The sequence below is a fragment of the Bombina bombina genome, chromosome 2 (genome assembly GCF_027579735.1).
Source record: "Bombina bombina isolate aBomBom1 chromosome 2, aBomBom1.pri, whole genome shotgun sequence".
NCBI classification, from domain to species: domain Eukaryota; kingdom Metazoa; phylum Chordata; class Amphibia; order Anura; family Bombinatoridae; genus Bombina; species Bombina bombina.
The window spans coordinates 225,267,293-225,294,462 of record NC_069500.1 but is presented as its reverse complement, the minus strand read 5'-3'; the positions used below and the strand labels follow the sequence as shown (position 1 = coordinate 225,294,462).

At 36.1% G+C, this 27,170-nt stretch overlaps 1 protein-coding gene across 7 annotated transcripts in view; it reads left to right on the top strand.

The window, feature by feature from the left end:
* The window catches only part of MEF2C (myocyte enhancer factor 2C), a 391,548-nt gene that overhangs the window by 322,397 nt on the left and 41,981 nt on the right, over window positions 1-27,170 (top strand). For 3 of the 7 annotated variants that reach the window (XM_053701484.1, XM_053701479.1, XM_053701480.1), the window contains 2 exons: window positions 6,527-6,713; window positions 13,984-14,031. In XM_053701484.1, the coding sequence (XP_053557459.1) occupies window positions 6,527-6,713; window positions 13,984-14,031 (235 nt within the window). The remainder of the gene's footprint in view (window positions 1-6,526; window positions 6,714-13,983; window positions 14,032-27,170) is intronic. The other 4 variants (XM_053701486.1, XM_053701481.1, XM_053701483.1 and 1 more) reach the window with 3 other exon arrangements.

Sequence of the window (27,170 nt, the reverse complement as noted above, 5' to 3'; positions counted from 1 at the left end):
CACAGCAATAACAGCTGTTGGCATTGAGACGGACAGTAGGAAAGGATTACCATAAGCTAGGGAGAGGACATTGCACAGAGATATATAAATTCCTTGGAAGTATTTGCTAGTTCATGTTCAAACCTATGTGCCTTAATAAATTGACTAAATAAAAGTAGATAGACATACAAATGGACCAACAGACGGACAGATAGATACATAGATAGACAGGCAGACAGACAGACAGAAAGATAGATAGATAGATAGATAGATAGATAGATAGATAGATAGATAAAAGGTAGTGTTTACAGTTATTAAAGTGGGTTTTGTATAAGTTTATAAAACTATTTCCAAAATATTGTTTTTGTGTTATGTGCAATTCATTTGTCTTTCTCACTGAGACTAAAAGAGGAACAAGCAAATAAGTGAGCTAATGAGTCACTGCTGTCGTTTTTATTTAAAAAAAAAAAAAAAAAAGCTTTATGTACTCAAAAAACCCCTGCAATGAAAACCTTGAAATAAAACAAATGGTGTCTAGAGTCAATTACCGACCTTGTGCACCACAAAAGGCAATTGAGAATGTGGTCTGTGTGGTTTGAAAGTATAGGGTGCCCTGGTCTGAAAAGCTGGACACTGCCATTTTACACAGGAAGGATGGCACCATCAAAATGACAGCCTAACAGACGCTCTAAACACATGGCACAGTATATCCATTTTTGGTTTGTCTTGCCCACCTGACCACAAACTAGGGGTGGTAAGAACACACAGCTTAGCAGTTAAAATGCACAACGGCAAGCCTTTGCTCATACAGAAAAAAAGAGCCATTCAAAAGCTGAACTGTGGATATGAAACATGGGTTATATCTCTAACCACTGGTACAAAAAGCAACCTGACTGCTTCATCCATATGAAAACACTGTATCTGCCAAGAGAAAAAGCTGGCTATGGCACTTTATAAAAAAGGTCGCTCAGGTTTCTTTAAAAAAGCCTAAGGACATGTATTTTGTGGTTCAAAAACATCTGATAATAATTATACTTGCATTTGTACTTTGAGTATAACCTCATTAGAGTACTATGCTGAAAACATTCAAGATTATAGAAGCTCACTTAATTAGCAGAAAAGTGCATGTTGGTCATTGCGGTATATTCTAATTCAGGGTATCACACAGTAGAGAATGCAGTGCAGCCCACCTGCGAACCAGATCTCTTAATGATTGTCTAATGATTTGAATTGGAACGTTCATGCTATTAGCAGGCACATGTTTGCAGATGTGTGTTTTAAAAATAGGTTTTCTGTCATAGACTTGTGAAGAAAGTAAAAATCATTTATTTTTATTTTTCCTTAAAGGGAACTCAAAATGTTATCCCCAAAAAATGTTTAATTAAGAAAAATGTAACAACTTTTCAATATATCAATATTTTCAGAGGCATTTGAAAACAGTTATGATAAAATTCTTCTGAAAAGTGTGACTGCTCCATTTCCTTTAGACAAGCTTTCATTCAACTTAAAGGGATATTAAACACTTTGGAAAAAATAAATGCATTGTAATTTCATTATTTAATTTTCCCAATTCCTTTTAAAAGTGGAAGTGCACACTCCGTACTTAACGCCCCTGTATTTCTCACAGCCATTGGCTCAAATGACCCATTTATAACCATCCGTAATTGGCCTCAGCAGAAAAGGAGAACCTAGGTTATAACATGGCAGTTCCTATTGCTATAAACGACAACAACATAGGAGTCCATGACATAAATGATTCACAAACGTATCCCAGAAGAATTACTCTCGATTTGCCAAATATCTGTTAATGATTCTAACAAATGGACATTGTCAAGTGATTTTAACATTTCTTTTGAATGCACATCATTTTCAACTCATATATTAACAGCAACTAAAATAAATAGGCCTGGGTCCACAGTAGTTGGTTTGTTGTTACTGGAGATATATTATTCTTAAAAGGTAGTGCCGCCGCTTTATTAGTTTCACATATAAATGTACCAGTATTTTTATGCCAAAAAGAATGCTTTTAAAGGATAGACTTTTTATATAATGTAACATTAATTTCTATAGTTTAACAACAATTTTGTATGCATATTAAATATAACTGTAATTATGCATTTGTTAAGAGCACACACAGATAGCATTGACAGTGCTTAAGAAGTTTAAAGTGCTTTTATGCAAAGGATTAATACAACTATTAGCAGGCTATGAATAAAGACTACACTCTTTCAAACAGGTAACTTTTTTCCAGTGCATTTAAATAGAATTAATTCCATGCATGCCAGTGGGACACATGCAGGGACAGCTGCAGCGTATTACTATGAAGAACTCTTCATTTAATAAAATGCTTAACAGTGTTTACCATATGATGGCTACATGTTTGTCTTTTTGGGAATATTTTTTTAAACAAAGTAGTTTGATTTTTCATTTTTTTTTTAAATATGAATATTATATGATCTTAAACCTATGTTTGTCTATGAATGTCTAATTTTTGACTTGCAAATAATGTTTTATTTAAAAAAAAATATTTTTAGTAAACGATCTAGACATTTACTAAATCAATCTCTGAAGTCTGCATATAATATGATTTTTTCTATCCTTTTTTTGTAAAATAACTTAATTTCACTTATTATTATTATTGGATTATTGGAATATCTATTGATATTATTTTGTGATTACCTCCATAAAAGTAGTAATTAGATACGCATTATAATATATATTAATCAGTGTGTTTCCTGTACTGGGGTCTATTCCTTAAGAGGTGAATAGCAGGTGAATTTAAACATTTCAATTCCCGACATTAAAGGGCCAGTAAACCTAGGAAATAATGTTATATAATTATGCACGTAGTGCAGAATTATATAACATTAGCTTAGCTCCAGATTTAAAAATCGAATAGTTAAAAAGATATCACGCAAAGAAAACAGAACACCGCTCTTGGCTCTACTGAGCGGGTCTGTTTTCTTCTGCTAAGCGCATCACGGGCAGGCTGTCTATTCACAGCACGCCCGCTGGTAGCAGGAGCGAGCTACATTGATTTTAATAGCGCGATCGGGCTTGCTGTGAATAGACAGCGTGCCCGTGATGCGCTTAGCAGAAGAAAACAGACCCGCTCAGTAGAGCCAAGAGCGGTGTTCTGTTTTCTTTGCGTGATATATTTTTAACTATTCACTTTTTAAATCTGGAGTTAAGCTAATGTTATATAATTCTGCACTATGTGCAGAATTATATAACATTATTTCCTAGGTTTACTGGCCCTTTAAAGACACAGTCTAGACTCAATACATAATTTTGATTACTTAATGTTACATAACAGAGAAGCATCTTGCAAATGGTCCCATATCTATAACCTTGTAAGAAGTACACAAAAAATTAAATATTCATCATTTGTTAGAAGCTGAAAATGGCAGCCAAGTTCCGCCCACCTACTGGATGTGTATTTTGGTAAGTTACGTTTCTCCAATTACGATCGACTCTTAAATACGTTTTCTTATCGCACATGCTGATTTGTGCATATACAATTTAATGGTTGCTAACTGAAAATAATAAACGTGCACTGCTAAACTGTCATACAAGATAACAACTAACTGGACAAGAAGAAAGCTGTGGGCGGAGCTTGTGGCTATTTTCGGCTGCTCACAAGCGATGAATATTTAAAAGATTCATGTACTTGTTCCAAGTTTATAGATGTGGAACCCGTTGTCTGGTATGTAACAATTAAGTAATAAAGAACAAGTAGTGGGTCTAGACTTTCCCTTTAACTATGCATAATGAAAGGCAAAACCTAGTGAGTATTTCCTGCAAGAAGAGCTGAGTTAGCCCTGCACATTACATAGTTAATGATGTGTACAATTCACCTAAGATGGGATAATTGCTGATTAATTGTATTTAGCATTAAAGGGACATTAAAGGATTAGAAAATAGTTTTTTCTCCTCAAAATGTTTTAAAGTACACTAATGATATAAGCAGAATGTAATAAACATATTACACTTACATTTTGTTGAAAACAAAGCTGCCATAATATTTTAAAACATAGATCTTTTGCCCCCTATGACGTATGAAATGACAGCCCATATTTAAAGGCTGTCAGAAACTACGCAAATCACTACCACTATAATCTTCAAATTTGCATATTCTGCGCGCTCCCGAGCACATGCACAATTGTTGCAAATAACTAAGTCATGCACGCTCAATTAAATATCATGAATTGTTACAATGTTGAAAATATTTTTTGTCATTCAAATACAATTTAGATCATATAAACCCAAAATTCTTGCTTGTCTAGGGGAGCGAAGAACATAGGTTTCTTATCCTTAGTAAAAACAACAAGTATTTCAATGAAGATATTTGTTTTATATGCTCGTTTTTCTAGGGGTGATCCAAGCATCCTTACCAGAAATCTACTGTATTGTTTGCCCTTCTGCCTGCGCTGATACTGATACTGAGTCTTACTCTGTCTCTGCCAAAACTTTATTACCTATTCCCCAGTTTTGCATAACCAACACAGTCATAGTAATATACTTTTTACCTCTGTGATTACCTTGTATCTATGCCTCTGCATAATGCCCTCTTATCTCAGGGCTGTTAACAACTTGCATTTTAGCCAATCATTGCAGCCTAATTTGTAACTCCACGGGAGTGAGCACAGTGCTATCTATAAGGTAAACTTTAACTAGCTCTGCCTTGGAGTAAAATGCTTATAAAATGGACTCAGATAAAGGCAGTCTGCAGGGGCTTAAAACAGGCAGAGATTAGTGTTTTAGATGTCATAAAGTATATTAATATAACAATATTGGTTATGCAAAGCTGGGGAATGTGTATTAAAGGCATTATCTATCTTATTAAACAATAAGAAATTATAGTAAATTATCCCTTTAACTATGTTTTGTGCGGGTCTAACTCAGCTCCTCGTGCAAGAAATGCTCACCTACAATTCACCTGCAATTCTCTTTTTGAATAGAGCCCACTGTTTCTGATTGTATGTAAGTAACTAACAGCTGATAGGCAACATAAGTACAGCTGTAGAGATCTTGCAAAACTTTCATTAGGCAGTTTGCTGCAATATAAAGTGCTCTGATAATATAGAGCAGTAAATGTTTTAGTGGTACTATAGCTTTAAAAGTATGATTTTAATGTTAAAGTATACAGTTTTTAGTGTCTAGTAATGTAGGATATCTCAAGCTGCACATGTTTAAAAATCAAAACTAGAGAAAGTGCTTTCTTTAAAGAATTACAGTGTAAGATATTGTTTTATTTATATTTTACATGATATAAACATTAGCAATATTGTTCCAATAAAATGAACAATTTATTAGGTGAGAGCAGTAGAAGTCTAATCTATGAGATGGTTAACCAGAGTGGTTCTATATCCCTGTTTTAAGAGACATTGGGGCCGATTTAACAATGTCTGGCGGACATGATACGCTGCAGTGTATCATGTCCGCCAGACATCACTGAATGCATATGCTTGTGCAATGCTGCCCCCTGCATATTCGTGGCCAATCGTCCGCTTGCAGGGGTGTCAATCAGATCAATCGGATTACTATACGCCGCCTCTGAGCCTCTTAAGACCGCTGCTTCTTAACTTATGTTTCCGGCAAGTCTGAAGGCTCACGCAGAAACAGGGAGATTTGGCCCCATTCGGGCCATCATAAATCGGCTCCATTGTACTGTATTTCTCCCTTTAACCTGCTCCAAATTATACATTTTACATGCTGTAATGAATTAAAATATGAACAAATAGATCCTTTATTTGTATTATGTCATTTGAAATGCCAGGTTTTGCCTGTAGAAACCCCCACCTATAATGAAAATGTCAATACTGTAGTATAGGCTAAAGAGAAGTTTTGTAAACAAGAAGCAGAAATCAATTCCCTAATGGGGGGTTAGAACCCAGCCCATTTCAAGGTGTGTCAGCTGCTTACCTAAGTACATTGCCCCTTTAAAGTATGTACACTTCCTGAGGCACCATCTCCTACTGAGCATGTCCAAGAGTTTACAGTGCATACGTATATGAGGCTGTGATTTGCTGATAGGTGTCACATGATACAGGGGCAGTGAAATTTAAAGAAATGCTTAAATTTGTCAGAAACAAAACTACTACTCATTTGCAATTCAGACTAGGTGTTATTGCATTGTCTTTTTATTATGCATCTGTTGATTTCAATTTTACTATATTTCATGGTAGCAATGTTCTTGGAGTCACAATTATGTGATTATCACCTTACCAGTGATGTTTTTGGCACACATTTCTGATTCTTGGAGCTGTGATTTTTTGCCTTAGGACTTTTTTTTTGTTTGCATTACCAAGTGATGCTAGATAAGTTCAGTAACATAAATGCCGTCCTCTTGCAGCAATGTTACATTTACAAACACACATTGCTTGAAACATAAAAAAAAAAAAAAACTGTTATCACTTTGTACTCTAGATGGTGATAATTAATTACCAGCCTTCAGTACCTGAATGACATGCAACAAACAGTTATGTGAATGATCAAATTTGTATTTTACCTATACATATATATATTTATCTTTTTTTTTATGCAGGGTGTTCCACCTCCCAGTTTTGAGATTCCCGTATCTATCCCAGTGACCAATCATAACAGTTTGGCATACAGTAATCCAGTGGGTTCATTGGGTAACCACAACCTTTTGCCACTGACCCACTCATCTTTGCAGAGAAACAGCATGTCTCCTGGCGTGACACATCGGCCACCAAGTGCAGGTAACACAGGTATGACAGTAGTGCATAACCTATGCACAAATTGGTACTTTAAGACAGGGGTCAGCAACCTTGGGCCCCCAGATGTTTTGGAACTACATTTCCCATGATGCTCAGACAGCCTAAAGAGTATTTCAGCATCATGGCTCAAGCTTGCTGACTCCAGCTTTAAGCGACATTTTATTATAGCACTATTGCTTCCATATAACTGTGTGTTTAACCCTGCAAATGGTTTAAGCACATATTTAAATTCAACTCCAAAATAGCAATGCATAACTGGGAGATAGTTGAACCCTTGTGTTGAGCCAATGGCAAGAGGCGTATGTGCATAGCCACCAACCACCAGATAGCTCCCAGTAGTGCATTGCTGCTCCTGAGCAAATTTCATAGTAGCAGTAAATTTAAATTCTGTTAAAATCCCATGCTCTAAACTATGAAGTTTAATTTAACTAAAGTCCCTTTAAGATACTGTCATATATAAAAAAAAAACACACTATGAACATAACACACACATGTATATATAAGTTCCAAGGCAGGTAGAAACACTCCTAGTAACTGTAAGGCAGAAACAGCCTGTGATGCCCTGGGTTCGCTTCAAAGTAGATAAATAGTCCCGGTATTGGAAGTCACTTACAGGGTCTTTGTGCAAAATAATCAAGTTATTTATTAATAAATAACTTGATTATTTTGCACAAAGACCCTGTGAGGGACTTCCAATATCGGGACTATTTATATATATATACTGTATGTACATAACACACACAAATTGAACAATTTATTAGGTGAGATCAGTGGAAGTCTAATTTATGAGATGGTTTACCAGAGTGGTTCTATATCCCTGTTTTAAGAGACATTTAACAATGCCTGGCGGACGGTATATATATATATATATATATATATATATATATATATATACTGTATATTTTTTATTTATATATATATATAAATATAAGTAGATAGAGAGCACTCTCACTTGCAAATCCTGATGCCAGGGTGCCAGCAGATAAATATACACGGTGTAGGAAGGCACTCACTGGTCTTTAATTCAAAAGAAAACTTTTAATAAGCGTGACGTTTCGGGGACACACTCCTGTCTGAGGAAGGGGAGTGTGTCCCCGAAACGTCACGCTTATTAAAAGTTTTCTTTTGAATTAAAGACCAGTGAGTGCCTTCCTACACCGTGTATATATATAAATATATATATACACAAAGAGAGTCTTTAATCCATATATTTAAAAAAAAAATCTTCAGTACAAAAGATAATGGGTTTTGCCATAAAACTACTTGTACATGTTTATAAAGGAAACATATACAGTACACTAGTGAATTAAATGAAGTACCAGAATCCCGCTCCAATACAGAATTTCTTGACAGGATATTAGCCCAGCACAGCCATTGTTAATCAGCATACCTTGCAATTCTTAGTACCACCAGTATCCTCCTTCCACTTTAACCCCTTAAGGACCAGCGATGTACCCTGTATGTCGCTGGCCTTTTTTTGGGACTTGATTGTTTTATAGCGCGGTCTTGCCACCAGCGTTGAGACTGCTCTATTCCACAAAGCCTGCTGGAGGGAGGGCATTAATAGCGTGTTCTTGCTAGACTTGTGCTATTATGTCCTGAAAAAAACCCTTAACGACCAGTGACATACAGGGTACATTGTGGTCATTAAGGGGTTAAAAAGTGTAGAGCTTATTTATTGCAATGTTCTGTCTATGATCAGCACAGTCTTCAGTGCATGGTAAAAACGCATATGGTAACTTAAGCCTTGCATAACGTGTGTAATGAAGGAACATACTTTGTATAACAAAGTTCCATTATTGGATTCTAGATATAAAAAAAGCTAATTATTTTATGAATATTCAAAATGCAGTGATGATTGTGTTTGATTTTCCTTAAATTGTATATAAGCACCAAAGTTTATCATTTGACTTTTTCATTGTCACAAGTGTTCTAGCTATCTGTATCCCTATTTCTTTTACCATGATAATTTGTCTTGGTTTTTTTTAATTCAGATATTTAAAGGGCCATTAAACGTCTGGGCACAGCTACAATAGAAGGGTTATTACTCTATGCTAGTTATTAATATTCACACTGGTTGCTGACATCTTAGAGCTGAAGTATTCACAGATCAGTGACATTGTTGTCTTTTTGACAAGTTGAATCAGGCACTTTAGTTTAGAGTGTACAATAAAGAGCAAGAGCTGTACATGTTTGCAGTGGCTGCATTGTGCCATATACTATTCCTGAGGGCATATGTCATGTAACTTTTAAACTGTGTAGGAAAACTGCAAAAATGTTAAGCTCCCACTCTCCATTGTGCAAAACCAAAGTGCAAAGCACGGCTGTCAAAAAGCCGATAACATCGCTAATCTGCGAATGCGCACCTCTTCTGTCACAGGCTACAAGAATACGTGCAATCCAATATGGTGGTGCCCAGTATGAAGATACAGATCTTCACCATTCGGTACCTGTAATGGCTTTGTAGAGAGCTGTAGGCACAGGATAAAAAACATTAGTATTATTAGTGGTAACTCTGCTATTGTAATTGTACCCATCATTTTATTAATGTCTCTTTAATGCATTTCCATCCTTGTCCTTTTTTATCATTTCTTAGACAACCTCATGTAATAATGTAATCAATATTTTATACACTTAAAGGGACATTAAACCCAAAATAATTATTTCATGATTCAGATAGAGAATACAATTTTAAACAACTTTTTAATTTACTTCTATTTTCAAATTTGTTTCATTCTCTTGGTATCATTTGTTGAAGGAGCAGCAGTGCACTACTGGTTTCTAACTAAACACATGGGTGAGCCAATGACAATTGGTATATATATGCAGCCACCAATCAGAAGCTGGAACCTATGTTCTTTGCTGCTCCTGAGCTTGCCAAGATAAACCTTTCAGCAAAGGATAACAAGAGAAGGAAGTGAATTAAATAATAGAAGAAAATTGTAAAGCTGTTTAAAATTGTATTCTCTATCTGAATCATGAAATAAATTTTGGGTTTCATGTACCTTTAATAATTTTTCCTATATTATTAATTCACCTTCAAGGAAAGTCGTAATTCCTGTTAAAATATTTTTTCATTTAAAACTTAAAGACTATGGGCTAGATTATAAGTAGAGCGCTAATTTATCATGCACCTGCAAACAGGTACATTTGCCCGTTTTCTGGTGTGCAATAAATAACCAGCCATTACAAGTGGCTGGTTATTGCTCGTTAATTTTATAATTGTCCACAAAACACCACCAAAATAAAGTGTGATATATTTTATTAAAAAAACAAAATGATAGCAGCATCTTTATTTTTTAATAAAATAACTGTAAAAAGTTTTTGAGGTCTAAAGGGAGCGGGTATGGGGTGTTAGAAAAGTGCCTATACATTGCGGTCTATGGGAACTGTGGGTTCCCAGTAAATAAATATGTATGTATATATATATATATATATATATATATATATATATTTGTGTTAAATATGTGTATATATATATATATATATATATATATGTATATAAGCATATACAGGGAGTGCAGAATTATTAGGCAAATGAGTATTTTGACCACATCATCCTCTTTATGCATGTTGTCTTACTCCAAGCTGTATAGGCTCGAAAGCCTACTACCAATTAAGCATATTAGGTGATGTGCATCTCTGTAATGAGAAGGGGTGTGGTCTAATGACATCAACACCCTATATCAGGTGTGTATAATTATTAGGCAACTTCCTTTCTTTTGGCAAAATGGGTCAAAAGAAGGACTTGACAGGCTCAGAAAAGTCAAAAATAGTGAGATATCTTGCAGAGGGATGCAGCACTCTTAAAATTGCAAAGCTTCTGAAGCGTGATCATCGAACAATCAAGCGTTTCATTCAAAATAGTCAACAGGGTTGCAAGAAGCGTGTGGAAAAACCAAGGCGCAAAATAACTGCCCATGAACTGAGAAAAGTCAAGCGTGCAGCTGCCAAGATGCCACTTGCCACCAGTTTGGCCATATTTCAGAGCTGCAACATCACTGGAGTGCCCAAAAGCACAAGGTGTGCAATACTCAGAGACATGGCCAAGGTAAGAAAGGCTGAAAGATGACCACCACTGAACAAGACACACAAGCTGAAACGTCAAGACTGGGCCAAGAAATATCTCAAGACTGATTTTTCTAAGGTTTTATGGACTGATGAAATGAGAGTGAGTCTTGATGGGCCAGATGGATGGGCCCGTGGCTGGATTGGTAAAGGGCAGAAAGCTCCAGTCCGACTCAGACGCCAGCAAGGTGGAGGTGGAGTACTGGTTTGGGCTGGTATCATCAAAGATGAGCTTGTGGGGCCTTTTCGGGTTGAGGATGGAGTCAAGCTCAATCCCAGTCCTACTGCCAGTTTCTGTAAGACACCTTCTTCAAGCAGTGGTACAGGAAGAAGTCTGCATCCTTCAAGAAAAACAAGATTTTCATGCAGGACAATGCTCCATCACACGCGTCCAAGCACTCCACAGCGTGGCTGGCAAGAAAGGGTATAAAAGAAGAAAATCTAATGACATGGCCTCCTTGTTCACCTGATCTGAACCCCATTGAGAACCTGTGGTCCATCATCAAATGTGAGATTTACAAGGAGGGAAAACAGTACACCTCTCTGAACAGTGTCTGGGAGGCTGTGGTTGCTGCTGCACGCAATGTTGATGGTGAACAGATCAAAACACTGACAGAATCCATGGATGGCAGGCTTTTGAGTGTCCTTGCAAAGAAAGGTGGCTATATTGGTCACTGATTTGTTTTTGTTTTGTTTTTGAATGTCAGAAATGTATATTTGTGAATGTTGAGATGTTATATTGGTTTCACTGGTAAAAATAAATAATTGAAATGGGTATATATTTGTTTTTTGTTAAGTTGCCTAATAATTATGCACAGTAATAGTCACCTGCACACACAGATATCCCCCTAAAATAGCTATAACTAAAAACAAACTAAAACTACTTCCAAAACTATTCAGCTTTGATATTAATGAGTTTTTTGGGTTCATTGAGAACATGGTTGTTGTTCAATAATAAAATTAATCCTCAAAAATACAACTTGCCTAATAATTCTGCACTCCCTGTACATATATATTTACAATTTTCTGCCATTGCTGTGCTACTTACCCCCTGTGCTGTGCGAGTTCTCATTCCGTGTCTGAAGGCACGAGAACGAGGCTCCCATTGGAGCCTATGGAAGCACGCTCTTGTGAGCGCAATGCTTCCTAGCAATGAGAACATGAGGTCGAGTTCGCATTGCACTGATTAGTGTGCGCTGGTATTACTCAGTCGAGTGCTCCACTTGTAATCTGGCCGTATTTGTTTTACAATATTTGAGTATTATTTGAAAATGTTCTTAATTTTTATCTCAGCCACATGTGCCTATAAATACATTTTCCTTAAAGGAGTAGTAAGCACCTTGAGTTTTCTATATAAAATGTTTACTAATGGTAAAACAACTCGGCAATAAACTTTTAGTGATTATTTTGCCACCTATTGGTGTAATTTAGCTCTGAAAATTGAGGATTGAGCTAGAAATACACACTGCAGACTTGTCAAGGCTACTCCTGCTACATATGTTTCTCTAATTGACTTTAGCTAATGACAACTGCTAAACAATGCACTATACTAGCATAATAACAGTGGCTAGCCTTGTCAATTGCAGACTCAAGCCCAGATTGGCAAGGCAAGAGATGGGTGGAGTTTCACTTTTATAAAACAACTGCAGAAAACAAGATATTAATTTGTTTAAAAAATGTATAAACTTGGTCAATATTTTATTCTATAGCAAGACAACAGAAATGTCTTGCAATTACATGATGTTTACTGTAATTTTAAATACTTGGGAAATCAGTGTAGTTAATTTAAAGGGACAGTCTACTTTACTTTTTTTTATTGTTTAAAAAGATAGATAACACCTTAATTACCCATTCCCCAGCTTTGCATAACCAGATTGTTATGTTATATACATTATAACATATTTTTTTTTTTCCTTTTTCAAAGCCCCTGTCGACTGCCTATCAGTCAGATAGTGCTAGTTCATGTGTGCCAGATAGATAACTTTGTGCTCACTCTAGTGGAGAATGATAATGATTATACAGGAGCCAGCATTAATTGGCTAAAATGCAAGTTTCTAAAAAGCACTGAGATAAGGGGCAGCCACAGTTCATCTAAGTAGAGGCTTAGACTGTCTATCTACAAACGACACCTTATAAAAACCTTATAAAAAGAAAAATTAAATCTCAATAATAATGGAAAATACAATAATGGGACATTAACCTGATTCTGCAACATGTTACACAGGGATTGCTTAGTTCCAAGCACAAGCACATTTATCTCTAATTTGCCACATCAAGGGACATATTAGTGCAAAAATTGCATGTTCTAATTAGTTTTTTTGAACTATCAATGTTGTAACTCAGAGTGTATATGTATATATATTTGTGGGGTTAAACACATAGTTAAATTCCAACTAAGAGCCTCAAGACTGAAGTGCTGCACCTGCCAAGCCAAACTCAACCAGTGATTGGCAGTGTCTTGCAAATGCCTCCTACTATTGGCTCATTGTCTGCTTCCCATTTAGAACCAGCAGTTCTCTGTTGTTCCCAAGCGGGACTTCTTTACGGGATTTAACACAAAGAGTTTTAGCGATACTGCAGTATTTGCATGCTCTACTAAATTAAAACATGCAATTTTTGCACTGGAATGTAGCTTTAAGTAATTTTAAAGAATGTATTTCTATGTAGATCTTTTATTATGCATTGCCTATTTACAGATATCTACAATGCATATACAAATTACCTCAATTTCCCTTTGCAGCCAGAGCAAGGAGTCACAAACAATATATATTTTTAGTTCACATAAGATACTGGTCCACATTTTAAGCTGAACTAAAAATTGGTGTCTTGTTTTTGCAATGTGTCTTGTTTTTACAATGGATCTATCTTCATTCTATTACTGCTGTAAATGCAATGATGCTACAGCAGAGATGTCAGATAGTAAAATCCAATAAACAGTGTCTTATTAATGAATTTCACTTTCAGCAATGCACTAAGTACTTAGATGAAACCTAAAAGGTTTGTGTATGGTTTTCTGAAAGAACCCTTGAGGTTATATTTATTTTTAATGCTATCTTAAACTAGACACAACTTACTTCACAGTACAAATTTGTTTAATGTACCTAGCAGTTTTATGGAAGTCACTTTAGATGTGGTATGTGTGGCGACTGTTAGCAATGCTGATTCTAGTACTTTATTTTGTTTTAATTCTTAGGTGGTCTTATGGGTGGGGACCTCACTACCGGTGCAGGCACCAGTGCAGGTAAAAACATATTTTCTATGTCAATACAATACTCACTTTCAATGCACTAAAGCACTCGCCAAGATTTAGATTTCATGAAATTGAGATGAAAACTTTTGCCCCGTTTTAGTGTTTTGCTGAAATTCTCTAAAACACTAAAATCCACAATAGCTAACATGTTAATTTGTTGGCATGTCATATTTCTATTATTATTCTTTTTATTGATTTTTCTAACATGATTAAAGAGACAGTAAGCAACTTGAGATTTTAATTTTAAATGTTTAGTTATGTAAAGCAACGTTGCCATAAACTTTCATTATTTATTTTGCCCCTTTTTATGTAATTTAGCACAGAAAGCTGCTATTTTTCAAACTAGAAAAAGCACCCTGCTGTTATTTCAGGGCTAACTTTGCTATAAATATTTCCCTAATTGACTTTAACCCCTTCACGCCTTTAGCACGTTCCATGCCTTCCTAACTGACCTGTGCTTTAACGTCCTACTTTATACAGCGTCCTACAGCCTCCCCCTTTGGCGCAATCAGACTGGGGGGCATGCATAGAAGCGTAGGCAGTTCCACATAATCCAATCCCAGCCTTAAAACCACGTGATCTCATTGATCATCACGTGATTTCATTTTTGCAGCAAGTGTTTACATCGGAACTTCATTCCTAACAAAGCACTTGCGCCTTGGCATGACGGGGCTGACATATAACAGCTACAAAACAATGCACTTTATACTAACAATATGACTGTGGCTAGCTTTGTTGTCTGCAGACTAAAGTTTGACTAGTTCCTCAATATAAAGCATGTGGTGGATTAAGTTTGGCTATTGAAAAGCACATGCAGTAAACAAGATGTTAATTTGTTTTAAAACTGTATAGACTTGACTGATACGCTGATATCAGAAATGTTATTACAAGATGTTACTGTCCCTTTAACAGCATGAACTGCACTATTATTATTATTATTTTTTTTTTTAAATATACATTTGGGTAGTGTAAGTATTCTTAACAAAAAATACAAGGGAATATTAAACTGTAAGTACATGCTAGATTAGCCTTAGAATAATATGTACATGTATTTTTTTTACAAATACATGAATGCCTAAATATTGAAACTATGGGATCCATTTATTTAAACCTAAGCAGACACAGTTCACCCTCGGGAACCAGTCATCCTAGTTTTGCAGAGATTGGACAGCATATGCTGCTTGTGCAGTGCCACCCTCTGTGAGCAGGGGCTGTCAATCATCCCGATCGGATTGGGATAAATAACTCCACCATACTTTAGGTGGCAGAAAGGCTAAGAAGATGCGATCTAAAGACCACAGCTACTTTACTAGCGTTTCAGACTCTTCAGATTAATAGATGGGGCCCATACGTGTAAATGTTTAGTTTCTATAAAGTACTTTAGATAATCCTATGTTGCACAGCCTTGTTTAGACAGTATCTTTTATTGCCTGTTTTATATCTGACCCAGAGAGACATAAGGTTCAACTTACCTTAAAACATGGAGGTACCCATTACTTAATAAAAACTCAGTGGAATTTAGAAAACCAACAAAATTCATAGTAAAATTACAGGGGAATTGGATAAATACAAAAAATTCAGATGCAGGAGCGCTACAGCTAAAGGTGGGTGAAACAATAATTAGTCTCAAATAGGTGACTAGTGCGTAAACTGATATGAATACTTAATATAAGTGACCAATATGTAAATACATAGATTAAAGATATATCTCAAAAGTGAGGAGTGTATTAATCAAAACGAGGGTGAATGTGTGATACACTAAAAAAGGGATATAAAAGCCAGGATAAATTAGATCAATAACTCATAATGTGAGTAAATAGTCATTGGCAATGCCACAATTTAATAAAAGTCTAAAAATAAAATAGAGACCAATAAAAACAATTAAATACAATAATTATACAATGATAGCACTAAATGAACAGACGTCTCCGTTAACTAAAATTGAAGAGGTTGCCACCACATAGAAATATGATAAGAACTGCAGGAAAGTGAGCCAGTGCACAGTCTCAATCTAAAAAATGTCTTATATTGCACAAAGTAGTTTGAAGAATATGGATGCAAACAGCAAGCTTACCCCCAGGCTGTACACACTCTGTCGTCTCTGCGAGTGGAGTTACAGCCGTAACGGGATGACGTCACTCTTATGGGCGCTGTCCTGGATCCACAATCTGGTTGGTCCTTTTTCGGAATAGCTTTACAGAATGTAGCTGCATTTCTCCCTATACAGGGCTTTTTCAAGATCTTGAAAAAGCCCTGTATAGGGAGAAACGCGTTGATATAGTTGCAACCTAAAGAACTTATTCACTTTTCTGTGTAGCTGGAGCTACAACTTCTACCTTTACCATCTGGAACTTTAGCACCTGTGATTGGTGTGTACAAACTGACGCTGTCTGAAAGACCCTGTTTGAAGGAATTGGGACTATCGCTTCTAAAGTCAGTATACTCTAACAAGCCAGCAAGACTAAGAATTACATGTTGGCTCATACTGGAAATACACTGGAAATTAGCAATCCGGATTGCAATAAGGTCACTGACCCTCTGTGATTGAAAACACTGTTTAACATCCTATTACCTGCCTCCTCACACAAAACCCTCTAAGAGTACCGTGCGTGCTGTCAGGCACTAAAGTGCAGATACTCTGTGTTGGGGGTCGCGGCAGTTACATTCTGTAAAGCTATTCCGAAAAAGGACCAACCAGATTGTGGATCCAGGACAGCGCCCATAAGAGTGACGTCATCCCGTTACGGCTGTAACTCCACTCGCAGAGACAACAGAGTGTGTACAGCCTGGGGGTAAGCTTGCTGTTTGCTCGCATATTCTTCAAACTACTTTGTGCAATATAAGACATTTTTTAGATTGAGACTGTGCACTGGCTCACTTTCCTGCAGTTCTTATCATATTTCTATGTGGTGGCAACCTCTTCAATTTTAGTTAACGGAGACGTCCGTTCATTTAGTGCTATCATTGTATAATTATTGTATTTAATTGTTTTTATTGGTCTCTATTTTATTTTTAGACTTTTATTAAATTGACTATTTACTCGCATTATGAGTTAGTGATCTAATTTATCCTGGCTTTTATATCACTTTTTAAGTGTATCACACATTCACACTCGTTTTGATTAATACACTCCTCACTTTTGAGATATATCTTTAATCTATGTATTTACATATTGGTCACTTATATTAAGTATTCATATCAGTTTACGCACAAGTCACCTATTTGAGACTAATTATTGTTTCACCCACCTTTAGCTGTAGCGCTCCTGCATCTGAATTTTTTTAATTTGTTGTATAAACCTATGATAGGGACTCCTAGGTTTTTCAGGAGTCTGGTGGTCTTACCCTGCATATTATCCATATTTTTAAAATTGGATAAATAATCAAAGTATATTGCAAATTTTCTTAACTACAGATGGCCCTCGTTTTACAACGGTTCAATTTACACCGTTTCAAAATAACAACCTTTTCCCCCAGTCATGTGACTGCTATTGAAAAGCATTGAGAAGCAGTGCATTTATTAAAATAGCCAGTAGGTGGAGCTGTCCGCTTGTGTTGCAGCAAAGCCAAGCAAGCTGAAATTAATCAGTTTAATCAGACCTGAGTTATTGAGCAGATTTAAAAGGAACAAGATCTTCATGTCCATAAATCAGTCCAGATTGGAATGCATAGAAAGAACTGTTTGCAGAAAAATGCAAGTGAAGTCTGGGTTGTGTGATTATTTTATTAGGTTTATAATGCTGTTTAGCAAATGTTTTTGTTCATTTAACTTAGTTTAATTATATATTCTGTGTTGTGTGATTATTTTATTAGGTTTATAATGCTGTTTAGCATTTAAAGTCTTCATTTCAAAGCTTTAAAAATAATGTATTAGGTGTTACTTATGACAATTTTGAGAGGGGCCTGGAACCTATCTCCCTCACTTCCCATTGACTTACATTATAAACTGGGTTTCAATTTACAACGGTTTCAATTTACAACCATTCCTTCTGGAACCTAACCCCGGCCTAAACTGAGGGCTACCTGTACACATAATTTAACATTTTATATTACAATCTCATACTGTTTAATATCCCTTTGATACCTATAATTTTGGTTTCATTATCTACAAAGCCAGATTTACTAGGAATTCAAACCACCATTATCCTCTTTAAAATCAGATACACTTTCTGGTAAGTTCTATAGAACATGTTTCTCTGGTTAAAGACAGGATCTCTTCAGGGTAGATGCAACTCTCAAGTATCCCCCATCAGAAATACAATTTATAAACGTTGTTACTAGGCCAATTCTCTACACAAATTCCTAATAGGGTACTTTTTTTATATATATACAGTATATATATATATATATATAATATTATTTACACTCTAGGGAGTTGGTGTAACCGCATCAATTCACTTTATCCTTCTTTAGCCCATAGGGAAAAGAATATCAGATCACTGTCTGCAATATTAATTTTTAACTTTAAGATAAGTACCTAATGTATTGTGTTAAGCTGACTCATTCTCAAGGAAGCTCTTAATGAATTCAACTGCCTGAAACAAATATAATTATCAAAATAAATGCTAAGTATGGTATTCATTAAATATGCAGTTTTGGAGATGAAATGTGTAATATAACACTTCCTTCCTACTTTGCAACCTGATATATCTCATGTTTGGTTCAGATTCATGAGGAAATATGAATATGTTTCCTCTTAAGAATGCTGCATTCTCTGTAATGATTCACTAACAAAACACATTCAATGTGTATTTAATCATAAACAAATTTGGAGATATACTGTAGATATCTATTGCTAGAAATGTCTAGCAGACATCAAAAATCAAAGTTTAACATGTATTAAGGTACGTGTGTGATATATATATTGCAATTGTAATTGTATCTATTATTTAGCTATTAAAGGTATCACCTGTACATCACTTTTGGCATTTTCTTACAAAAGGATTTTTACTCTCTTATAATACACTGGTTAAAACAGTATCTATCTATCTATCTATCTATCTATCTATCTGTGGCTGTGTGTATATATATATATATAGAGAGAGAGAGAGATATCAGAAATAGTAAAGCACTCCATGTATCCTTGTAAAATGTCCGTAATGCCCAGGGTGCACAACAAAGTGTCATACAGTATCAGATAAAGAGAAGGCACTCGCTGGTGTCTTTTTTTCAATTAATTTAATAAATGTAACGTTTCGGGATTACCCCCATTGTCAAACAAACAACCGGCGGTATATCTTTATCTGATACTATATATTGACTGCCCTATATATAGAAGTTGTCCACTCTCCTTCGCAGCATATGGGCCACAGATTCTGTTTGGGTCGCTGCCCGTATGTATCAATTGTGGAGAGAAGGGCATGTTGTCAATGTGAGCACACTCGAGGGGATTTCTCTCTGCCACCTTACATTGTGGGAAGCAGGATTGCATGTGTGAACCTGCCCCTCAAGGGCTCCATAGCTGCTCACGTTGCTTCATATATGGAGCCCAAAACATGCATTTTTTTGTATCCTTTGTTGAAGAAACAGCAGTGCACTGCTGAAAACTAGCTGGACACATCTGGTGAGCCAAAGACAAGAGGCATATTTGTGCAGCCATCAATCAGCAGCTAGCTCCTAGGCTACCAAGCTGTGCTTCTTGACAAAGGATACCAAGAGAATGAAGCAAATAATACAATAGGAGCACATTGGAAAGTTGTTTAACATTTAATTTTGACCATGCTTTCTTTTTAATACCAAGTATATTACGGTTTAATCTTTTATATAATATGTTAGCCAATATGTGTTTAGAAATGAACCTGGTTAAAATTAGTGGAATTAAATGGAACATCTATCTTGTTTGAGTGCAACCATTGTGGATACTGTAGCCTCAGGAGAATACGATTTCAGGATAGTGAACATTTTCTAGTACCACACTGCAAAGGTCTCTGGACTAGAGTCCATGCATAGAGAGGTCAGATTGATTGGTAACAGATTATGGGACATTTCTGAGAAGACCTATTTAAACAGTGCACTGTTTTAGAGGGAAAAAGCTACCAGAATATTGTGATTTTGTAGAATGTGTTATTTGCAGCGTTCTGTAGGTGCCTGTGAGCTGTTTATGTTTAGTTAGTACCAATGGATTGGCCAACAGTAAACCATATGTGCCATCGATTGAGAAAATATTGGCAGCCTTTGCCATCTATTTAAAGTTAATATTTGTTGGATTGTCTTAGTTCTCTTGGTGCATTCAGTACTGTTCTATATCAATGTAGAAAATAAATTTGCTTAAAACATTTTTTTTTATATTTTAATAAATCATACTCAGTTGTGACAGAGTTAATTAACAATACATTAGGCTGTTGTTTTGGTCATACAGCACAATCTTGTTACGCATAGATAATTTTAATGTGTTCAGGAGATAAAGCTGTACCTCACCATTAAAATACATATTATGCTTCAAGTTAAAGGGATACTAAACCCAAATATTTTCTTCGATGATTCAGATAGAGCATGGGATTTTAAGCAACTTTCTAATTTACTCCTCATCAAATTTTCTTCATTCTCTTGGTATCTTTATTTGGTAAAGCAGGAATGTAAGTGTAAGCTTATGAGCCGGCCCATTTTTGATTCAGAACCTAGGTTTGCGCTTGCTGATTGGTGTGATTCGTGGCTTAACATATTTAGATCTTGTCATTGGTTCACTCAATGGGGCATATTTATCAAGCTCCGTATGGAGCTTAATGCCCCGTGTTTTGGGCGAGCCTAAAGACCGTTGCTCCATAACCTTTCCGCCTGCTCTGAGGCGGCAGACAGAAATCAACAGAAATCAACTCGATTGAATACGATTGGGTTGATTGACACTCCCTCACAAGAACTGCTGGTGCAATGATAAATGCAGAGAGCGTATGCTGTCTGCATTTATCGTTGTGCAGCGAACATGATCCGCTATATCGGATCATATCCGCTCACACTATAATAAATAGGCCCCCATGTGTTTAGCTAACTTCCTCTAGTGCAATGATACTCCTTTAACAAAGTATTCAAAAGGAATGATGCAAATGTGCTATTTTAAGCAATTTGAAAAGTTGTTTAACCCCTTAGTGACCAGAGCACTTTTCCATTTTCTGTCCGTTTGGGACCAAGGCTATTTTTACATTTCTGCGGTGTTTGTGTTTAGCTGAAATTTTCCTCTTACTCATTTACTGTACCCACACATATTATATACCGTTTTTCTCGCCATTAAATGGACTTTCTAAAAATACCATTATTTTCATCATATCTTATAATTTACTATAAAAAAAATTATAAAATATGAGGAAAAAATGGAAAAAAACACACTTTTTCTAACTTTGACCCCCAAAATCTGTTACACATCTACAATCAACAAAAAACACCCATGCTAAATAGTTTCTAAATTTTTGTCCTGAGTTTAGAAATACCCAATGTTTACATCTTCTTTGCTTTTTTTGTAAGTTATAGGGCCATAAATACAAGTAGCACTTTGCTATTTCCAAACCATTATTTTTCAAAATTAGCGCTAATTACATTAGAACACTAATCTCTTTCAGGAATCTCTGAATATCCATTGACATGTATATATATTTTTTTTAGTAGACATCCCAAAGTATTGATCTAGGCCCATTTTGGTATATTTCATGCCACCATTTCACCGCCAAATGCGATTAAATACAAAAAATTGTTCACTTTTTCACTAATTTTTTAACAAACTTTTGGTTTCTCACTGAAATTATTTACAAACAGCTTGTGCAATTATGGCTTAAATTATTGTAAATTATTCTCTGGGATCCCCTTTGTTCAGAAATAGCATTTTGGACATATATGGCTTTGGCGTTTCTTTTTGGTAATTAGAAGGCTGCTAAATGCCACTGCGCACTACACGTGTATTATGCCCAGCAGTGAAGGGGTTAATTAGGGAGCATGTAGGGAGCTTTTAGGGGTAATTTTAGCTTTTGTGTAGTGTAGTAGACAACCCCAAGTATTGATCTAGGCCAATTTTGGTATATTTAATGCCACCATTTCACCGCCAAATGCGATCAAATTAAAAAAAACGTAAAATTTTTCACAATTTTAGGTTTCTCACTGAAATCATTTACAAACAGCTTGTGCAATTTAGGCAGAAATGGTTGTAAATGCTTCTCTGGGATCCCCTTTATTCAGAAATAGCAGACATATATGGCTTTGGCATTGCTTTGTGGTAATTAGAAGGCCGCCAAATGCCGCTGCGCATCACACGTGTATTATGGCTAGCAGTGATGGGGTTAATTATGTAGCTTGTAGGGAGCTTGCAGGGTTAATTTTAGCTTTAGTGTAGAGCTCAGCCTCCCACCTAAAACATCAGACCCCCTGATCCCTCCCAAACAGCTCTCTTCCCTCCCCCACCCCACAATTGTCCCCGCCATCTTAAGTACTGGCAGAAACTCTGCCAGTACTAAAATAAAAGCTATATTTGGGCTTTTTTTTGTGTGTGTGGCATATTTACATATGCTGCTGTGTAGGATCCCCCTTAGCCCCCAACCTCACTGATCCCCCACCAAACAGCTTTCTAACCCTCCCCCTCTGCCTTAATGGGCGCCATCTTGGGTACTGGCAGCTGTCTGCCAGTACCCAGTTTAGTAACAAAAAGTATGTTTTTTAGTTTTTTTTATTGCCCTTTTCTGTAGTGTAGCTTCCCCCCCCCCAATACCAACCCCCCACCCCTTCCAGAACCCTTAGATCATAATTGATTTTGTTAATATATATATTTTTTTAACATTTCTTAACTTTTTTTTTCTGCAGTGCAGCGGTTCCCTCCCGCTCCCACCCTGTGCACGCGCCCGCCCGCCGCCCCCCGTGCACGCGCGCGCTCCCGTGCGCGCCTCCGTCTGTCCCGCCCCCGATCCCGCCCCCATCCACTCCACTCGGCACATCGATGGCCGCCCACCCGCCTCCCAGACTTGCTCCCACCCACCAACGATACCGGCCACCGATGTCCGGTGCAGAGAGGGCCACAGAGTGGCTCTCTCTGCATCGGATGGCCAAGGGGGGTTATTGCAGGATGCCTCGATATCGAGGCATCACTGCAATAACCGGAAAGCAGCTGGAAGCGAGCAGGATCGCTTCCAGCTGCTTTCCAGACCAAGGACGTACGCCACACGTCCTCGGTCATTAACTGTATTTTTTTTGAGGACGTGTGGCGTACGTCCTTGGTCGTTAAGGGGTTAAAATTGTGTTCTCTATCTAAAGCATGAAAGAAATATTTTGGGTTTTATATCCCTTTAAATGCAGTTTTTTTAAGAACATATTGCTTCTGTGAATTAAATTAGCTTTATGTGTTAACACATTTTTGTATATCAATAGCATACCAATACCACAGTTGTTTAGAGCAGCTTCGGACATTTTATGGCTATAAAATTATGTTATAGACATTGTGAGGAACTCTTCTCTCTTTCAGTTTAATGAATAGCCTTTGTGTCCTATAAGGCATTACTAGTGCATAAACTTTTTCTGCATGTCTAAAATGAAGAACACTCGGAGTGACCGATTATACAGCCAAATAGAAGAAGAGCTAAGTTGAACTGTCTGGCCCTACACTATTAGACAATGCAACTATTTAGGGCAAACTTATGTCTCCCAAATCAGTGTCAGAGGCATTAAATGTTGGCTTTGTTTATTTTTTTTCTTAGTAACAGAGATCTTTGTATTATCAGTATTTAGTAGGTTAAAATTGGTGATATAATCATGTGATTGAATATGATGCAATTCATCCCTCTTGTTAAATTTAGAAACTAGAATGTCATTGGTATATATTTCCAACGGATACAAGAAATGAAGCTGAAAACACTTGAATTTGGCATTTTATTTTCATATTGGCAGCCATTAGGACATACAATGACTATTCATTCAAATTAATTTTTTGATCTAACAGAAACTAACTAATATATATATATATATATACTCAATTTACAGTTTCTTTTATTGCACTTGTACCATAAAGGAAAACATTTCCTAAAATGCCTGCTACAAATAAAAAGAAAGTGCAGCTTCAATCTACCAGGCAATTATGTGCGAAAAAAATTAACAGTGCAACAGTCCTCATCTGATACCCGTAGCCTAGAGCGCATATAACCAATAGGGAGATTTATATTTTGATGTCCATTTACACACCCAAACATGTCAGATTTCTTTTTTTCAAAGGGCATTTTTGTTGAAAATTAAATGCAGCTCTGCTAGCCTCTGGAAATATTATATATTTGAGTCTGTAGTATCTAACACCATAATAATATAAACAAAGGTGATGTTGTAGGAAGATATATATTTGTTTTTATTATAGGGACAGTCAACTCCAGAATTTTTCTTGTTTAAAAAGATAGATAATCCCTTTATTACCCATTCCCCAATTTTGCATAACCAACACTGTTATATTAACATACTTTTTACCTATGTGATTACCTTATATCTAAGGGGTAGATTTATCATAGTGTGAGCGGACATGATAAGATGTAGCGTATCATGTCTGCTGCACATCGATAAATGCTGACAGCATACGCTGTTGGCATTTCTCATTGCGCCAGCAGTTCTTGTGAACTGCTTGTGCTATGCCGCCCCCTGCAGACGCTAGCAGGATGTGTCAATCAACCTGATCGTATTCGATCGGGTTGATTTATGTCCGCAGCCACAGAGCAACCGGAGAAGTTATGGAGCAGTGGTCTTTAGACCTCTGCTTCATAACTTCTGTTTCCGGCGAGCCTGAAGGCTTGCGCGGAAACAGGAGCATCAAGCCTCATACAGAGCTTGATAAATCGTCCCGAAGTCTCTGCAGACTGCTCCCTTATCTCAGTGCTTTTATCTCAACTTGCATTTTAGCCAATTAGTTCTGGTTCATGCATACCTCCACAGGAGTGAGCACAATGTTATCTGTATCTCACAAATGAAATAGTGCTATCTGTCTGTGAAAAGGTAATAAAATTCACTGAGATAAAAAGCAGCCTGCCGGGCTTACAAACATGCAAACTTAGAGTTTATAAAGTATATTAATGTAACAATGTTGGTTGTGCAAAGCTGTGGAAAGGGTAGTAAAGATGTTATATGAAGAGTTTGTAATTTATCTGTGGTATAAAAAGTACATAAACCCTCCTAAAACAAGTTGCTAAAAAGTTAAATAACTTACCTATAGCAAAGCAATCTTTGCAATTTCTGTAAACATCAAAGATACTTATGCCTTCAGCATTTTCTACTGGACAAAAAACTGAAGCAAAACACTTGGTTGTAGGAATACCCCTTGACAATTCATAAATCATGGGAGTGTATTTTGTTACTTTTGAATATTACATTTAAATGTTGATTCCTATAGAATTGTATTGAAGCCAACATTAAATGATAATATTTGAATTTTGCATTTGATGTAGTGAAAGTTAACATTTGGCTTTCACTAATAATGAATGAATGTATCCAGCATGTTTTATTTTTAACTAATCTGCTGACACATTCACCCATCCCATCTGTTAAATTACTGTGAGCTTGCAGGCTAGCTAAGATACTACCATATTTTTATAATAAATATATAAAAGCGAGCCAGCACACCAGTCCCAGAAAGCCATAAAGTTTTTTGTTTTTTTAAATCCTTTGGCAAATAAAAAAATGATTTCACTACCTATGTTATCTGTGCTTAGCAAACCCTTGCATTGGAGTAACAGCTCCACTCTAAAGATCTCTGGGCTTGGAAGGTTTTCTATTAAATCATTCCAGTAATATGTACTCCTGTTGTAAGTCTCTAAATACATTTTTTACCTTGAGAACAGCGTGTCTAGCAAAGGGGTGTTTCCTGATACATACATTACAATAGGACTCACAAAATTCATAATTTCATAAAACAGATAAATAAAATACTGAAATAAAAATATGCAGTAAACATTTTATTTTTTTAATTGCATTAAACTGGTAATGAAACAGCATAATTTATGGAATATTTAAAAACTGTATTAAAATTATGCAGGGAACTAAAAACAAGAATGATTTAAAGTGCACAGTAGAAAATGCAGTAAAAAAAAAAAAGAAAAAAGCTGTGAAATTCATATTTATAATACAAATTTCAAAGTGGATTATTTTCTGTATTGTAAAATGAGTTTCCCCTACTCTGCTAGTGAGCTGAACAAGGGAATTCCATGGGTGTAGCTTAATATATCTCTGCCAGGTCTAGCGTAGTCTGTAAACATTTCCCACTCCAGATCTCACTGTTAAAGATAGAGAGTGTGTCAAAATACCCTAATAGAAAAACACATACAAATAGAAATAGATGCAATTGTAAGATACTACACACTGAAAGCAGAGTAATCTGATTTGTATTGACTTCAGGATTTAATTTTTAAAGTGCACCCTCTAGTCCTTTCTATCTTTGATCTCCCCAGCAAAGTTGTTCTTTCCATTACTTTTTATGGTTAGACATCATGCAACTTGCAGGGACAGCACCATTTTTTTGAGAATTCTCAAAGGACAGCCCCTTCGAGTGTTGGCTTGGTATTTCATGTCTGAATAAATGAAGTTTTGATAATCGGGCCCTAAGTGTTCAAAAGGTTTTATAGGTATATGAAATACAAATGAGTGTTTCATTTTAACAAGTATAATTCGGTCTTTCAACACTAGTGATGGTGAAACATTTACACTATTTGAAGGTCACACCCACAATGAACGCTTTATTGTTCTGTTTGTGTAGCAAATCTGCACATCAAAACAGAGTAAGTAAGGTTTTTTGCAGAAATCCTGAGCAAACATTGTTTCCACTGGAACTAGGAATTTTGGGTAATGAGCCTAACAATATCTCACCTTTTCTTTGGATGTTCAGATATGCTATGCATTGGAGTTTATTTCAATGAGTGTTGTTATGTTTACATAGTTTTGTTAAATTAATCATCAGATGCCTTGTTCATATTTTCTGGGAATGGTTTATAAATAGCTTTCTGCCAATCCCATGATAATAAAAATATGTCCAAGGCAGTTTAGAACAAGTCACAAGTCTTTGATGAACATTAAAACTTATTCAAAATGCATAATTATTTATTTTTACATATTAGTTATACTCCTTTGTTACATATTTTTGTTGTCGAGTTTTTGTTTTGGTTTTTCCTTCCACTTTATTTTGAGTTTGTTTACTTG